We start from the raw sequence: 18,708 nt of genomic DNA, 5'->3' as shown, positions 1-18,708 counted from the left end.
TACTTCCATACTGGCATTGCTATTATACTCTTACGGAGAAGGAAGAAGAAGAGAGAAAGTGTAAAATGGTAGATTTGGTTAGATGCTTATTCGGAAAAGGTATTGTATGTCTTTTGTAAAGTTTGTTCTAGAAAATTCGGGAAAGCTATATTCAAAATAATCTTTCCCATAATCTAATAACAACCGATAAAATTCTCCACAGAAATGTTTTTCCGGTACCACCATATTCATATAAGAAAAACAATCCTTCTACTAGTGAAATACTATTGTCATGATCTCTTGATAGATATATACATAATTCAATTCATTGATAACCTATTTTAGAATATGAATGAAACTAAAAGATCAGGTTGTCGTTGAAAACTTTAATCTTTTAAGAACTTAGCATTCGAAATTAAGAATTCTTGTAGTTGTATAAGCCAAAAGTGATGTAATTAAAACTCTCCGATTTGTAGACTTCCATTAAAAATATACATGATATAAATATTGAGACAAGTAATTAATTAAAAAAACAATTAAAGTTAATATTGGTAGATTGAAGTCCTTCCGTTTTGAATGGGTATTTATTTGGAATGTAAAATTTACATTCTGCACGAGTAGATATTTCTATAGGATGTAAAAAAAATACCCTGGTTAACTTCATAGGTTACAGACAATTGTTTCAATGAAATCGATAGTTGTTACAGTATAAACGCGAAACCGAAATAATGAATTACAAAATTTATGAATTTACCAGTTAGTAAGTACAAACATGACCACCACAATTTACCTGAAGCAATAATTTCCATGGCTAACCGAATAATGAAGCAACATTTTAAGGAATTACAAAGTTGTATCCACCCAATAAAAAAAACCAGAATAAAACAGCTCTGCAGCTTCAGTAACAACTTTCATATGAAAACCATTATCTAGAAGCGTCCAAATGTATGGTGATGTCCATGTTCGTATGGCAGCCACACTAATGCGGGATTTTGACTTTTGATGTGAATGTAGCATGAAAGTTTACTTGTATAATCATTCTTTTATCTTTTCCTTTAGCTTGTGCATGTAACATACAAGAACAAAATCGTTTTCAACCAGATATAAATTTCAAATTGATTGACATTCATTTTGCAAATTGTGGTTGCTTGTGTAAGGAACTTCTAGGCTGAAGTTTCCAGCAGTGCTTCTGAGTGATTGTAAGTTCTCATTCAACTCAATCTAGTTGTTCATTATATTGTCTTGCCTTGTTCCTAACAATTGACATCAATACTAAGGTCAAGAGTTTGACAGAGATCAAGTGGGTCAGGTCACAATCGAATCGTGACGCTTGGACTGTTATACTCTTAAGTAAAAAGAATTGCGCCTGACTAATGGATATAGTTTTTGGTTTAGTGATAAACACTCCATCCTAACACATAGTCCTGATAGATTTTGATGTTTTTCAATTTCAAATTGGTATAGATGTTAGGACAGTATTGAAGTGGCAGATAAAGTACCAAAGAAAAATCCAAAGCTCTGATCTCATCGGTTAAAAATTGATCACTATGGATCTATACTCAGTATTAAACAAGGTATACATCAATATCTGTCCATCCGATCTCTAACCTTCAAACAATAATCAAAAGAAAAGAACACCCTATAACATGTGCTTCTTATTTCTAAAAGCTCAAACCAAAAGTTACTGATAGAGTTACAGCTAATAGTGCTGCAAATTTTAAGAGGACAATAACAGCTAAGTTGAAAATACATACTAGACAAAATAATACAGTATAATTAATTTGAGTTGCAAGTTTTCTGGCTGTCATGCAGTTAACCAAAGCTGATTCATTTTTTGCCATTGGCCAGTGATGCTCCAGCAGGGTTAAGTTCATCCCAAGCTTCAATCCAAGTGACCATGGCATCTGCCAACTTGTCAAAGTAAGGATCTACCTTGGAAAGCTTTTCCTTGACTAGCTTGGCAAGCACAATGTAGCACTTCTGAACAGTGGTAGCTTCTTTTGGCAGAACAATGCTCTGGAAAAATGGGATAATGTCTTCTTGCCAGAATATGCCTTTGTACTCTTTCCTCAGGTTCACAAATGGGTTGCTGGCCTTGCTGTGATAGATATAAGGCAAACCAGTCTTGATTCCCAATCCCAAGTGATCACAGATTACCTAAACAATCATTCATCAAAATATCTCAGTTCTTTTCATGCAATGATATTCATACAAATGAAACTATCAATTGATTACAAAGATTTGGTACCTTGCAGCACCAACCAGCCCACATGTCATCGTAGCGTCCAATAGGCTGGCCATCACCCATGAGACCAAAGTACATTGCTGGTCCTATGAGATCGCGATCAAAGGCCAGGTTCATTCCACACATGGGAAACAAAGTGCCCTTTGGTATGGTCATAACAGCATCCACGTACCTAATAAGAATATCACATTATTCACAATCAAACACACTCACAAGTTTTAATTTTTCAAAAGGTCACAAGGGTAGATAGAAGAAGTACCTAGTGTTCCTCTCAAGAGGCTTCACAAGCTGAGTAGGAGCATCGTAGTCTGGGATGTTGAGCCAGAGACCATGAGAAACTGCAGTTGGCACACCTTCCCGGAGACTGAAAGGGTAACCGCGAACAAAGTCTGCACCTTCTCGGTAAGGTTCATAGAGAGTGTTGAAAAAGAAAGGTGTGGATGGACAGAGAAGATTTTTTATATGCTGCTCAAGTGCATTAATCTGTTGTCCAGATGGATTGGTGGCAACCTAAATCACAACAAAAAATGATATAAATCCTAAAATTTCAAATGAAGAGGATGCCTGACAAAATATATAAATATATCAAACAAATGTTGGCATTAACACATATAGCTGGAGGGCACCTCAGGATTCCATCATATGCACATGATTACATATATATCATGTCATTATTAACCAAATGCAGACACTAAAGCTAGCCATAATTTCGAATTTCACTCCAACATTGGTTAAGGAGATCAAAACAGGTGACAAAACACGATTACATCGTGGACCAACATCAAAGCTTTACAGTAAAAGAATAACACATCCTCAATGTAGGCAACTCTTCCAATGACAAATCAAATTTCATCAAATCACATTGCCAGAGACTAATCATTTCCATTAGACCCAACTCCATAGATTCAAAAATCACTAGCTACATTGTAAGAAAGCTGACATTGTGTTTCAAACAGATCATAAAGCCAAAAGGAAATATCCGATCCATGCAATGGCCAGAAAAAGCAGAAGCAGCACCATCATTACACTTGCAAACAACAACATTAACAACCAACATAACAAAAAGATCCAAATTTTACACGGCTAAGGAAGAGATCAACCTTGCAAAGCAAACCATGTCAAGATCTAGCCAAAACCAAAGTCAGAATGCAAAAACCAACGAGATCCCAACAAATGGGTGATGTAATGAGATTGAGAGAAAATAAAATAAAATAAAATAAAATAAAACTCACAAAGCAGTCATCATCAATGGTGTAGATGTATTTCTTCTTGGAGACCATGTAGCCAAAGCAACGGCACGCAGAGTCCTTGAACGAGATGCAATTGGCCTTGGGACCAAGAATCCTATTGATGTCATTGCGGTTGTAGAGCTCATAGTCGAACCCTTGAGGGACCTTTATGGTCTTTGAAGGGTCACCATCTTGCACAATAATGAGATGGTAAGGCTGAAAGAATGGCCTCCACATCTCCAAGAAATCCAGGTTCCTGATGGTGGGGATCACGATGTCGAGCTCATCTTTCAAAGCTGGTGTTGGTGTTGTCATGGCACTCGATTGGAAACTGAACACAGGGTGGTGTGAGTTTTTCACAAACACAGAGTTATGTTATGTGTGCGTTTGTTTGAAGATGCAGAGGGAAAGAGGGAGTTCGTAAAGGACTATGATATAGACGAGTGGCACGTGCCAATCCACTGTTTTCGGCACGAGTTTGGGAGCTTTCAAATAGACGTGTCTGAATGTTTAACGTGAGAGGACTCCTTCAACTTCAAACGTTGTTGGTGTGTGTTTGCCTTAAGTTGTTAACTAAATCTAGAATTTTATTTTATTCACATTACATCGTGAAATTTATAAATAAAAATAATCCTGATTAAGAAATAAATTCAAAAAGTTTAATTTTTTTTAGTATCTGAATCCCTGATTTTGTTAATGATATTTTCTTAATTTTTTTTTCTATCCTCTGTTGAAGACAATATCTGATTATGTCAATTATATTTGACCAATAACACATACTTGAAATATACACTCACCAAGAGCAAACTTATATTAAAATAAAGGAAACTGAATATACGATTCTCTAATTATTAAATATATTTTTTTGTTTTGTTTATGAGATGTATGGGTTGCTTTGTGCTCTTTTATGGAATTCTTGTACGAAGAAAAGTCACCCTACTCTTTCTTTCAGTGACTCAAATTGATATTTAGGTAGAATGAATAAAGGGGGTAAGAAAAATCAATGCCTTTTAATGGATCAAAAAAATGTCAATTTCTAACTAAAGAAGAATCTTATGGTGATGTCTTGGTCAAATTAGTAGTTACAAAAAGACCCACTTTTGAAAGTGATTTCTGTGGAATTAGTACTTTCATTTTCTTTTCTTTTCTTTTCCCATTCAATTTACACTAATGGTCAAAATGGTTTGTGATGATTCTGCCAACCCCCTTCTCACGCTGCTAAGACTATTCTCAACTCTTGAATTCTTCAATTACAAAATATAATTAATTTTGTTCAAATTCAGGCAAAAAAAAGAAAAATCTAAAAGTAATCAACGTACATGAGTGACACTATTTTGTCCACTGTTATCTCTCTTATTAAAAAAGAGTAATTTTTTATTTTTATATTTTAGCTCTAAAGTCATGATTGTAATACAAAAAGTAAAGAAAAGCATTTAGTACATAACTTGTTAAGTTTATTTGTCTTTAACAAACTTCACAATTTTACGTTGTTTTATGAGTTCTATGCATGAAGAAAGAACATGTGAAGGTCAATATAGAAGTTTGAACTAGCTGATTATCGTGTTTAATGATTGTAATAAAGTAACTTAACTTTGTAAGATATAATATATTTTTCTTATTCTTTATGCCATAACTTGTGGGTTCAATTTTTGTGTGGTGTCTTTTGATGCGGAGAGAGAGGCGGAAAAGGGGAATTGAGATGCGTATGCGTGCAATTAGGGAAGTTTCTTTGCTTTCAAAACGAAAAAGAAAGGCGACTTTGCTTATTTGTGGAAATTTGTGTGCATGAATGGTGATGCAAGAAATATATTTGGATTGATTAATATAAAAATGTTGTCATTTCTTAATTTCTCGCAAAATGATAAAACATTATTTCAATTTTGTTTTTAGATATGCTCATATTGTGTACTAGTTTGTGATTTATTGTTATTTGATATTTTCCTTTGTTTTCTTGAGAATGTTAGGTTAACATAATATTAGGCAGAATTGGTGGAAAATGCATCTGCTTTTACGTCGTGAATGGGGCACAAACCACATTGATCATCCATTTACTGGGTTAGGCAATTTTTAAGTCTAGATGGCACCATGATTAGGTCACTCACCAACCCTTTCAGTTTTTTGGTCAACGTTTTGCCATTTACTTTGAAAATGTCACATTCACAAGCACACTGATAAGTTCTCTCTTTTGGGAATTTAGGTTAAGTGAGAAACACAGGGTCAAGCCTTTAACTTCCATAACAACACACTTAAAAAAAAATACTGATTTTGTAAAATTGTGAATTTTATTAATTATGAGGTCTAGAATTGTGAAAAAGAAAATAGGATAAGCCAATTGGTTGACCAAGAATTAAATGAAGACCAAATTATGATTTAATATAAAAATATTTGAAAAAATAATTTCGGCAATATAAACAAGTGAGAGGGGTGAAAAGAAAGGCAAAATGGTCACCACCTTCTTTTTCCTTTTTTAGGTTTAAGATAAAGCCCAATTTTGTAGACTTGAAAACCCAATAGTCCAAAGTGTAATGAGTCAATACAGAAAAGCTTAAAAGAACGATAGTATGGCTTTTTCTTCTTGCACCCCTATAAGTTTTTAAAATGCCATTTTACATTTTGCAAATGTGATTTCCGGGGAGTATCTTTGTTCTGAAACGATTCTGAAACAAGCTTTCTACAATTTCTGGAACCGATTTTTTTTCATAAAAAAAAAATTCAAATCAATATTTCTAGAACATATTCACGTGACTTACAAATGGTAGCAAACCGAACATACTTTCACGAGCTTTGTTCTCTGAACCGTGCGAAAGCTTTTCCACGAACCACACACTTCTATACAAAAACTCGTTCTTTTCCCACCGAACTAAACTTCTCAACATGCTTATTCACATCCCATTTCTCATTATTTCAGTTTCTTTAGTATATTTTTTTTCGTATGAAAGCGACGTTTGGGTTGAATTGAAGTATGGCAGAATATTAGTTGGGCTGAAACTGAGTCCTAGCTTTGAAAGGCGAGCCCAATAGTTTATAGGGCCTAGCCCATGTTGACCAAGTGTGCAACATTTGAAATTGAAAGGGAAAGGAGCATCTTAGAGTGTGGTACACTAGCCTCTAGCTTTGACCAAACCATGTTACATACTCTGATCCACAAATCGTATACTCTCAAAGTTTTACTAATTAAGCATGGGCTAGGCCTGAGTTCTGACAACTCAGGCCTAAACGCCCCCAGATTTGTTCATTGCCCCTTATAAATTCAAGAAAGAAGAAAAACAAGAATGGAAAGAAGCTAATTTTGATTGATTTCTCTAGTTGTTAGAGCATATTATCATACAAAAGAACCCTACTATTTCCTATATCTCAGTACTGTACATGCGCAAAAGCCTAGCTAGTGAAAGATGAGACCCTTATGTGCAGTCCATTTGGTGCCACAACTCTAGGAAACTTCATTAGTTTATCTCCTCCTACCTCTTCCCACCTGCAATCAACATTAAATATCACATGTGTGTTTATCAAAACAGACAAACCATTGTTTCATTAATGTGTACCATCAGTAACATCATCAAACAAACGAATTTGGATGTGATGGATGCTGATTAGGTAAAGAGATAAATTCCCTCACCTGTATCTAGTTACAAAGTAGTGCAAGAAAGTGGAAATTTCTGCTATCCCTAACTCCTTCCCTGGACATTGTCTGGTTCCTCCTCCAAAAATCAAGAAGTGGCTTTGTGACTCCAGACTGTTACCCTGCATTTTCCAGTTCATCATTAATTATGCTGCTTTTTCACTACGAAGAAAAAAAAGGTATAGGTTGTGTTACAAACCAGCCATCTCCATGGATTGAAGGTTAGTGGATCATGATACAGAAATGGATCATAATTTATCTCTCTCGTATATACATATATCCTCCACCCTTTAGGAATCAGATACCCTGAAAACAACCACAAAATACTCCAATAAGTCTCTTCATTGCAATAAAGTAACAATTTTTTTGTAATGGTCTCGTTCTTGATTTCCACTGCGACTAAAACATTAAAAAGTTTAAAGTGGTTATCTCTTAGGTAATACCATGTGTACAATTACATTATCCTAGGGATAAATCTATTCTCCGGGTGCTTTCTAAGAAGTTTTGTTGAAGCAGAAAAAGTTGCTGAAATAAGACCCCGAAAGTCAAAAACAGCTTCTTGAGCCCATAAACCTAAGTATACAGCAAAAAAGCTTGAGACATGCTACATAACCCACCGTTTAGTTCCATGTCGTGAGTTGTTTTTCTTAGAACCCCATTAACTATTGTTGCTAATCTCGAGGTCTCGAAAATCACCTGCAAGGGGCAGAGATGGCAAACAACATAAATATCGTGATCAAATATTCATTCAATTCAACACAGTTACTGAAAAGAAAAACAAAAAAGACAGATCAAACAATAACAATAAATGAAAAGATAAAGATAGCAGCATCTCACCGCACGAGTAAACCTCATTGACTTGAGATCATTACAGTCAATTGGATCCTCTGGCTTTTTCCTTTCCCTTATGGCAAAGTGCTCTTTCTGCATTCAGTGTTATCACAGTGAGGGCAGAGTATAATAAAGCGAAAACAACATACCTAGAGAACATGAGAATCTTTGCACTCACTCTGATTTCTTCAAGAACTTTGGGATGGTCATGGAGATACTTCACTGCCATCATCGATGTTGTTGAAACAGTTTCATAACCAGAATACATAATTGTAATTACTAGATCAATGATTTCCTCGTCAGTTAGTTTGTATCGGTTTTCATCTCTATTCATCAAGCAACCCAGCATGTCCACGTGGGATTCTTGGGATGCTATCCTTTCCTCCAGCAACTGACTCAGAATGCCGATAATACTTTTCCTTGCCTACAACACATACACATATCAATGTATAATCAACGAAATACAGTGCAATGTGATAACTCAATGTTCTTATATGTTTGTAAAATTTGAGTGTTGAAGTGTAAATGTGAATCTGCACATAAAGAAATTGTTCTATTTTAAAAATGATTTAATGATAAAATTCAGTATTGTTTTTCATTGGATGCTTTACAAAAGTTGTTTCAATTTTCAACTCAGGTAAATTTGAACCATGTTATTATATTATATATCTTTCTTAACCTGAGACCAAACACAAAAAAACATACACCAAACCAAAAACATCATTAGCTGTCTGTGAATTTTAGATAAATTCAATGTGGAATCAAACAGGAGCAATATAAAGCACCAATGGTTAAAGATGAAGGACAATACCTGCAATCCACCGCGATAATTTGTGCCAGGAAGGTTAATAGGCAAAGAGAGTGTTCCCAAAACTAGTTTAAAGAACTCTGTCATGAAGGGTTGAGCTATTGAGCTGGATTCCATACCAGCAATCTGCTTCAGGGAAGAGAGAAAAGCCATCTGTTCCAAATATTTGAGAATTAGTACTTGAAAAAATTCTGATAACTTTTGGTGTTAAATAGTGAAGTAGTGTATTCAGTTTTGAATCGATGGTGAAACAAACCTCTTTAGTTTTCTCCTGGATGTTTATGACTTTGTTATCCCAATCAATCAAGTGGGTTCTCATGAACTCATCAATTTTTGGCAAAAGCTGATCCCTGATCAAGGTGGGGCTAATAATTGAAAGCAGTGCCCCTCTCATGTACTTGTGAGTGGAGCCATGAACAGCTGCAATATTGCGTGTGCCTAAGATATCTAACATGGATTGTGGGTACCCAGGAACAAGCCCTTTTGCTTCATTCATCAGTATGAATCTATTCAGCTCCGGATCCATGGATACAATGGTAGGACACCCCAGAATGTGAGATTTGAAAAAACTGCCATACCTGCCATTCACAAAACAGAAGGAAAAAATAAAGTTATAATCACAACCAATTAGGTAAAAGACCAAAAGTACAAGAATGAATAGTATTTACCTCACCCAGTTTAACTAGTTTGAGGAAAAATATTACTAAGATCATGTTTTGTCCAACAGGTATGTTTTTTTTCGTGCTATTCCTATTACACTTTTTTTTAACAATCTCCAAAATCTTCTTTTTTTCCATATCTCCATCACATCAATTATACATCTCTCTTTGCTCTACAAAAACAACTATACAAAAAAAAAAAAACTTGTTGTGCATATCCAATGTCTCCTTTTTTCATTTCACACGTTGATGATGTGAGTGCCATTCATTAGGGACAGTGAGAGTTTATCTTTCCCTGGATCTTCACGTCTATGCCTTATAACCCCACCCCACTTTCCTCTTCTCTTCACTCCCAGAACTACAACGCAAGTAGTAGTTCATTGATTTTACTCTGAAACAACGTTCATCGGCATCTCTTAAACCACTTCATGAATGAACAGCCACAAGCTGTTCCTCATGAAAATGCAAGATGCCAGGCCCAGTACATGCCATATCCTTAATTACTGTGACAAATCACAGTGTCATGCAGGGGATGCTGATGAAACAGCTCTGAACGAAAAAAAAAAAAAAAAAGAGAGAGGCTAAAATATGCAACAAATCATGCTCACTCCAAAAGCACAACACTTACTTTAACTGTCACCAAAGAAACTTCCTCCACTTACACAAAAGAACCGAACAAGACATAACTACGAGGAAACAAGCACATATGAAGTTACCTTGCCCTCTTGTTCTTCATGAAGTTTGGACCTTGCTTAAGAAACTCGGTTGTCTCCCCAAAAACTGGCCAACCCATTGCGCCAGGAGGCAAGCCTTTCCTCCTGTATCTAACACCATTCCACTTCAAGAGAACAGAGCAAAAACAGAGCACAAACACAACAACGCCAAGAATTGCCATGAACAAAGCCATTGGTGTCTTCAAGAAGAGACTTGAAGATAGCAACAGCCTGCTTCAGTTGAAGTCACGAGAAGTGCACCAACATACACATATATATAGGTCCTTGAGCTACCATTTGCGCATAACAAGAATAGCTACATAGAAAAAAAACCGCCACTCTATGGCCTAGTGGCATCCCCTATTGTAGGCCTTGAAGATTAAAAAATTGAAAAGTGAAGACCCGAAGAAAAAAGAAAATGGATTGAAGATTATAGGGGTGGAAAAAAGGAGTTGCCTTTTGGAAGGGATGTCAGGGGAGTGCACAACTCAACTCAACAGACATTAGCAACCTTCAATGATTTGTGTATAAAAAATACAGATTTTAAGCCAGAAACCTTTGTTACCTTTATAGAAGTAAGAGAAGAAAGAAAGAAAGGAAGGGTCGGTTGGAAGGATGTTGATTGATGATTGTTCAATGAAGTATATAACAGTAAACTATTTACTCAGCCACACTTCTTTTTGTATAAGGTTTTGTTGGATTTGGGTTACCATTGGATGGAAAAATGTTTTTTTTTTTTTCTTTTGAATTATGTAACCCAGAGGAATAACATTATTGCTACTTTGATTTTGACTTTATTTTCTGAGGTATTAGTGTTCACTCTTAATTATAACAAAGTGTCAGGATTATTTAACTTTGTCAATAGTTTTGATCTTGTGTAACTAATTATGTTAAAAGTTAGATGATAAATTTTAATATTGTCATATGATGGGTTGATATATAGTTGGTGGTGATTACGAATTTGTATATCATGGAGATCAACAATAATTGTATTATCCCTTTTTCGAATTAGCCTTTTGACAAAATAAAATCAGAAACTCGTCAAGAAAAAAAAAATAGTAACTTGTCTTTCTGAAAAATTGTTAGTTTCTTACAAAACTAGAATGGTTCAATTTCAGTCAATCAAATATTGCTTTATAGATAACTTTAAACTTGTCCACGTTGCAATTTCAAATTTCTTCTCGTGCCACTGTAATTCCTAAAGAATCATTCAACTGTGTTCTTCGTCTTTTGGATTATTCAGTGTTGTGATTACAATCAGATCCATCTCAATCATGTTCATGAAAAAAATAAAGAAATACGAAGAGAAAAATAAATTAAAGGATTAGAACGTATATATTCTTTAACAAATGAATTTGTGTTTAATTCAAACTTATACAAGTAACTTGTGAGACGATTATTACACTCATTTATGTATTATGTTTCATAGACAAATCTACCTATTAAGTATTTACATGTAACAACACATAAGTCATAATCAATGAAAGATAAACCTTGCCATTTATATCTTAACCAACATGAAGTTCATCACGAAACTTGTTATGTCCCAAGAAAGGAACATTGATACATCCATGACTGATGATTTTTATCTCAATTATGTGATTTGTGAGCAAAAGATTCTGCATGTGTAGCTACATAGATAAGTACTTAGTTTTCTGCTAATCACGTCTGGCTGAATTAACATATAATTTTTTAAAGATGGTTACTGATTACCCTTTACTATTCGATTTTTGGCTCATTGTAGACTACGAAAATTTTGCATGGTTGAGATAAAGGAATTTGATTTTTACTTTTCAAAAATGGTTCTCGATTAACTATTCAGTTTTGGCCTTCTTGTTCATTACAAAAATTTGCATGGTTGAGACTTGATAGGATGCACACACGAAGGAATTTTGAGGGGCACTAATTAAAAACTGTAAGAGATTTTTTTTATTTGAAATTATTAAAAAAAACAGTTTACAAAATCATAATCGTATTTTTATGTATTTTAATAAAAATAAAAATAATTCTACTTCTGATTTCCTACTTAAGAACACCACTTAACACTTGTCTTTCGCTTTAGATAATGATATAATAACCAATGAATTAGTTTTTGTGTCATACAGTACATGACTATTGGATCAATTCTTCCGTATTTTGCCAATTTTTTTTTAGAAAAAAAAAACATGTTTTGAAGAGAAATTGTGAGTAATGTTTAAAAGTTAAAATAGTTTTTATTAATAATATTACATAAAACCTGTTAGTTTGTTCTAAAAAAACAAAAACGAAAAGAAACAAGGGAAAATCCATGCAAAAAGTACAGAAAACGATCGAAAAAGAACATCAAAATTACAGTGTCTATGTTTTAGAATAAGAAAATAATGCACGCGATAATGTTGTAAAAGATTTTTATAATGTTTTTCAATCATAAGTTGTAACAATCATTTATAATATTTTTTTACTTTTACATAACTAACCCAAAATTTCTATTTCTTACTGGCTGCTATCACAAAAGCTTCACTATTACAGAACACAAATTTTAATTTGGACCAATTTTATTATCTTACTGTTTTTTAATAACCTTATCACTTAAGATAAAAAAGTGTAATAAAATATATGATATAATAAACAATAATATCTCTAATAACAAAATAACTATGTAATAAACAAGGGTATTTTTGTCTTTATGTTCATATATAACTTCTTTATTGCTCTCTTCTTCTTCTTTTTTCTATGTAAACTGAGAAGAAACAATAAGTTCACTAGGAAACTGTAATAAGTTTATTTTCTTCCTGGTATCAGAGGAAAAGAAATTTGCTAGCGTATATCATGGTGAGAACATGAAAAGTTTTAGGGGCAAAACCCTTAAACAGATGAAGACTGTTTGAAGTAGATTTTTATCCTTAAAATCGTGAAAATTAGAAACCTTAAAGAAATTGAAGAAAGAAGAAAGGGTTTGGTCCCTGTACACCGACTGAACATTGGACATTAACCGTACAAAAGATGGTAGCCAATCAAAGTCATTCGATGAAGATGAGGTGAATAATGCCATGCCATCCTATTATAAAAACTGTCACTTTCTTCTTAGTATTGTTTTTTCTTTTATATGTTTCTCCTTAGTTTTATTTGTAAAATATGTTCAATACTATTCCCTCTTCAAAACACTTCAATCACAAATCAATAAGTATTGCTTGTTAAGGAAACCATAGTACTGGATCTCAGGCCAAACCATGTATCACCGGAAAGAAACACTTCTCCTTTTATTATTTTCTTTTTTCTGAGTTTCCTTCTTCGTGTTTAGTATTCTCCCATCCATATTAATTGAATTAGACACACAATCCATGCAAATCCTAGGATACTTTCGCACAAATTCTTCATGGACAATATTTAACATTTGTTTTCTATCTTCTTATTATTTTTTTTAATATCTTATGGATCTTTAAAAAGAGGTCATTAGGAAGATACAAATAAGACATGAGCTCAAATCACATAAAATATTGATATCATTTTTAAACTAAAACATTAAAACTGAGACAGATTGATGTGTCTTTATTATTAATATGATGTTCAATTTTGTCATATCTATCAATTTGGGATTTAGACTCGCACAAAGAGTGAATCTCTTCCACATAGATATATTCCCCCTCAAACGGAAGTATTCCTAACCACAAATTGTACTATTGTTTATTTTAAAGGAATACACTAACTTGAACTATTTAGTAAGAAGACTTTCGACATAGGAACCCTAATGTACATAATGTACTTGTATGTGCTAGTCACCAAGACTAACCATCAACTAATATTACTGACAGATCCTCAAAGAGAAAGTTTATTAGAGAAATATAATACTAATGAGACTTGAGTCTAACCCACACAAGGGACCGATCATTTTCTACTCAAAACCTTAAAACAATGAATTTATGGGTTTTCATTCTTATATGGTGTTCAACTTTCTCATATATACAAAATGTGGTGTTTATACTCACATTTAGGTAACAATATCTTTATTTTTGCACAATCACTTATAATAGTAAGACATACATAATTGAAAATTTATCTTTTATGAGAAATGAGAGAGAAAAATAATAGTTTTAATCAAGTAACATATAAATCAATTTTGTCTTGTTTGCGTATGAAATTATTAGTGAGTAAAACCACATGTACAGTGGAGTTGAAACTGTGTAAGAAGTTATCGTTGTTGAGTAGAGTTTGATGATTGATATTCTACGTAGAAGTACGAGATGATCACGGCTCTAACATGATTCCAATAAGAGGTGTGATTTTCTGGTTAACATGGATTTCTTTGCTCAATCGTGGTATTGTTTTTTTGACTAAATTTGCACCAAGAAGAGGACATGTCTTCAAGTGGCATAAAAAGGTTAGATTGGATGGTGACCAAAAGAAAAATGTGGATCCACGTAGAAAGATTTGACACCAAACATTGAACATCTTCTTCCCTCATATCACAAATTACTATATATAATCATTTTTTTTTTCTTTTCATCTTTCATGTGTTTCAGATTCTTGGTTTCTTTTTGAAAAATTTAGACATTTATGTCTACCTAGAAATATATTAATGTTAAACTTCTTTGCATAAACACTAAACAATATTTAATTGTCTGTGAAAAAAATAAATTTCACTATAGTTGTGTATATGAATTAAATATTTAATATACAGAATGTTTTAATATTGTTGACAGATTGAAATTTTATTCTGAGAAGAGCAATTTCGGTGGGAATAATTTGTTACAGCAAATGGCACCTAACATAAAACAAGTTACAACCAAAGTAAAGAAGTTCGGTGTTATAATAAAAATAAAGTACTTCATTTTAAGTTTGTATTAGTGCACTTTGCATGCACAAATTACCATGACCTATGTTGCTCCATGGAATAATGTTTATTATAATTGTTGGTTCTATGTATATGATGATTTAAAAGAAATGGATTAGAATAATACATGTTAATATTTTAAGTTATATCTTATAGATACAAATTAGATTTAATTATTTAGTTATTTAGTTATTTATTTGTGAATGTCACTATTGTATTTATAACTTATCTCTTTTTTTTATATTCTTTCCAGCTTCTTAAAGTGGATTTTTTTTATCAATTAAATTTCATCATTAAGGAGGTGATTAAGTATAGACTTTTTCCAGCAAATGTGAATTTGATTTTGAATTAGTCCTTCGTTTCCTTTAAAGACTCTTAGTTTCTTATCCCTGAGCTCCCATCTTGATTCTATTTGTGAGTATTTTGATATTTTTATTTATGTTTCATTTGTTAGGTGTAATTTTCAAGGTCTTTATGAAATTTTGGTATAATTTCATCTCTTTTTTCTTATAGAGTTGTTATTACTCGAAAAACATGAAATCATTAGTAATGAGGACTTAAGTCATACTGTTTTGTTTGTTTTTTAAATTTTTTGTCGAAAGGACCTTTAATTGTCTACCAAAATTGAGTTATTGAATTTTGAGGTTGGTTTCAGATTTAATATGGATTAAAACAAGCATAGGGTGTATTTTGGCCTAATTTAGATGTTTCTAATGAATATGTAGATTAGTTGATAAATTTGTCCATTTGATTGTAAAAACTAGTTGTATTTGGTGTGTAATACACGTTAAAATATATAGGAATAATTGATTTTTTTTTATGTAATACTCAAATGACAGACAAATAATACTATCATTTTTATTTCTTCAAATTGTTAATAAAAAGAATTAAATCCACAACTTTTATTTTCTTCCTTTCCTTTTAAGAACTACGCCACCTTATTACTTCTTAAGTATTATCGTGTGTAATTGTATTTTTTACTTAAATTGCTTAAATTGTGGCATAAATTTTGAGCCAAAGAATTATTCAGACAATTTCATGTTTTTATATTTTCAAAATCTTAAATTGCCGGTGTTATTGGTATTATTAGGTGAGTTCAAATCTTAGAGTAGTTGTATTTAGGGATATCAAAAAAAGTTGTATTCATAAATATTTGTGGATAAAATTTGTAACAGGTAAGAAATGAATATGGTAAATGGATACACGCGGTAACGGATATAATACCCGCATGTTAATGGGGCGGGTACGTGTATCATATTATCGGTATCCGTATTCGTGGATACCCATAATCGCTATATTCTAATTTAAATTAAATAAAAAATAAAACAACATGATTAAAATATTAACATATTAATTTTGAATGAGTTATTTTTTTTATCAATTAGTTTTAAAAAAAATTATTTCTTTGTAAACTGTCATTCAACACTATTTAAATGGGTTATTTAGACTTTGTTTAAAATTTATGAATGTTATGTATTTTATTTGATTTGAATTTATCATTAAAATATGTTAAATATTTTTTTTAATATCCGCGGGTATCCGTGGATATTAAAAAATTATGTGAGTACCCTCATAACATATACTTGGCATATATGGGTATGGGTACATGGTAGATATTTATCCAACGAGTAGAATTTGGGGGAACTGCTATTTGTACCTACCCGTCCCGTTGACGTATCTAATTGTGTTTCTATGAAAAAATGTTTACTTAATTGTATTTTATTTTTAGGATACTGTAATTATATGATTTTAACTCTCCAAGTCTTGATTTCGAAACTATTTTTTGTTATTGTGACATTGAATGCTCATGTCTCCATGGAATGAGAACTAACAATTATAGTCCATTTTATAGTGATTTACTAATATAGTTATAGTTTCATAGGAGTAAAATATGCTAAAAAAATATATTTAGCCTAAAATTTCATTTCCGCTTTGTATAATTATTAATCATGAAACATGTACACTTTCTATTTATATCTTTGTGAATGTGTGCATTCCTTTAGACTTGTCTACGTATATGTGTGAATATGGACATGACGTTGATTGCACTAACAATAATTCTTTGTCCATAATAATCTAAAAATCAATAAAGAAAATCTAAAGATAATTATTTGACAGACAAAAATCCTGCTTATTATTACATATGATTTTTTTTATGCAATCATTATGAAACTTATTTTCCTTTCTAAGAATTGTATATCGTGTATGGTGTAAAAAAATTTATGTAAAATCAATTATTAGCTACAAAACTTAATTCTTAAAATTTACCATTGGTTTAAAAAGTTACCGTTAGAATTTGGTTAAATAGATTAAACATGTTAGGGTGAAAGAAAAGTGTCAAATAATTGGTTTGGTTGGGCGATGTGGGCCATGGCAATGGTTGCAGAAAGGAAAGAGAGGAATGTCTACCCACACGCATGCATCAAGTTTATACTCTTTCCCTTTTCATTTATTTCTCATTTAAACCAAAGTTTCAGCTATGCATTTTTTTTTCTGTCCCAAAAGTTTGTGATGTACATTGAGACAACTAGTTTGCACGAGGGTCTCTGTTCTGTTTTCTTGTGCTTTTTTGTGTCCCTTTTCGTTCCTCAATTTCCTTCTCTCTCAAACATAAAGGGTGAAGACCGTGAGAGAAGGAAAATTTTGATTGAATCAAAAGATTGTATATTATATACACTTACACATGTGAGTCTTGAATGAGGTTATGTAATTGAAGGAGCAATTGTGGGTGTAATGCAAGTTAGAGCAGAGAAAGAGTTTTGGGTGTCTGTTTTTTGAACTGTGTTGAGGTTGTCATGTAGTTATTCATGATGTTTGGCTCCATATTTTGAGCTATCTCAATCGTGGATAAGTTGGTGAAGATACTGGTACTTCTACTACATGTTACGTTATATTATATTATATGTCAAAAGTTTCACCACACCATAATGAGATTGGTGAGGAACATTTATTGATCACTTTGTCTGAATAAAGCCAATGCATACCATTTTGATCACGGCTCTGTTTTTGGCTGATTCTATCGACCAGTGGCTGTCAACAAATTTCAATTTTTTTTTTCAGCTCTTCGTTTTTCCTTCGATAGGTGTACTATAATCATCAACTTTTGTTATCTTCTTTTGCTCCAAAAATGTGCACGATTGTTTGTATTTTGTTTCGACGTGATCATTCATGAACCATCTCATTCAGTTTTTTTTATTTTTTTATTTTTTTATTTTCCTCCAATGAATCCCTCATCACATCAATCTTTCTGATTATGTGGTGCATACCCTCATTTCACTTTTTCACCATTGTGGCCTCTTTTTTATATCAACTCATCATATGCCCCCCAATCAATCCTCACCTTGCATAAAACTATTTTTTTTATCCAATTTTACCTTGTTTATTTTATGTTGTTACTTTAAAAATTTGTTTTCGAATTTATTTACAACAATTCTTTTGTTTTTTATTCATTTTATTTTCTGTTTTTGAAATGTTTATATGAAAAATATTAAAAAAGTTGTTATTATTTGTTTCTAAGATAAAATACTAAAAATAGAAAACAAATTATATTTTGAAAGACACCGTATATGGCTTCTATTGTTCCCTTCTTTTTAAACAGTGTGTGTTTGAGTACATTTACATGAAATTTTTCTTACATTAAATAAGTTGTAAGAATTTTTTTTTTATTAAAAATTTTAATTAATTTTATAAGTAATTATTTCTTACAAAATTATAAAATTTGTACGTAATTTTTACAAATTTTATTGTAAAAAATATAATATAAGATATTTTGTAAAATATTTTTTAGTTTTTATAATAAAATTTGAAGTATTTAA

General features: G+C 32.2%; 2 protein-coding genes across 3 annotated transcripts; both read right to left on the bottom strand.

Moving 5' to 3' along the window:
• Nucleotides 1-1,503: 1,503 nt before the first annotated feature.
• Nucleotides 1,504-3,869, bottom strand: LOC114183077 (UDP-arabinopyranose mutase 1). Its single transcript, XM_028069924.2, has 4 exons — nucleotides 3,457-3,869; nucleotides 2,484-2,734; nucleotides 2,228-2,396; nucleotides 1,504-2,136 (listed from the first exon to the last, which is right to left on the bottom strand). Exons 1-4 carry the CDS (start codon nucleotides 3,766-3,768, stop codon nucleotides 1,807-1,809), a joined length of 1,062 nt encoding a protein of 353 aa, XP_027925725.2. The 5' UTR covers nucleotides 3,769-3,869; the 3' UTR covers nucleotides 1,504-1,806.
• Nucleotides 3,870-6,726: 2,857 nt separating this feature from the next.
• Nucleotides 6,727-10,708, bottom strand: LOC114183716 (cytochrome P450 85A). 2 transcript variants are annotated; one of them, XM_028070831.2, is made up of 9 exons: nucleotides 10,087-10,708; nucleotides 8,968-9,289; nucleotides 8,715-8,864; nucleotides 8,082-8,327; nucleotides 7,910-7,996; nucleotides 7,690-7,768; nucleotides 7,272-7,378; nucleotides 7,070-7,194; nucleotides 6,727-6,925 (listed from the first exon to the last, which is right to left on the bottom strand). In XM_028070831.2, the coding sequence occupies exons 1-9, from the start codon at nucleotides 10,275-10,277 to the stop codon at nucleotides 6,832-6,834; spliced, it is 1,401 nt and encodes a 466-aa protein (XP_027926632.2). In that variant the 5' UTR covers nucleotides 10,278-10,708; the 3' UTR covers nucleotides 6,727-6,831. The 2 variants fall into 2 exon arrangements, with proteins under 2 accessions (XP_027926632.2, XP_085528967.1); XM_085672841.1 differs by lacking the exon at nucleotides 10,087-10,708 and adding an exon at nucleotides 9,380-10,002.
• Nucleotides 10,709-18,708: the final 8,000 nt, after the last annotated feature.

This window comes from Vigna unguiculata, chromosome 5 (genome assembly GCF_037176805.1).
Source record: "Vigna unguiculata cultivar grain cowpea cultivar isolate G323 ecotype 2 chromosome 5, ASM3717680v1, whole genome shotgun sequence".
In the NCBI taxonomy this organism is placed as follows: domain Eukaryota; kingdom Viridiplantae; phylum Streptophyta; class Magnoliopsida; order Fabales; family Fabaceae; genus Vigna; species Vigna unguiculata.
Note: the sequence above shows the minus strand (reverse complement) of the source record. Positions and strands in the feature narration are given on the sequence as shown.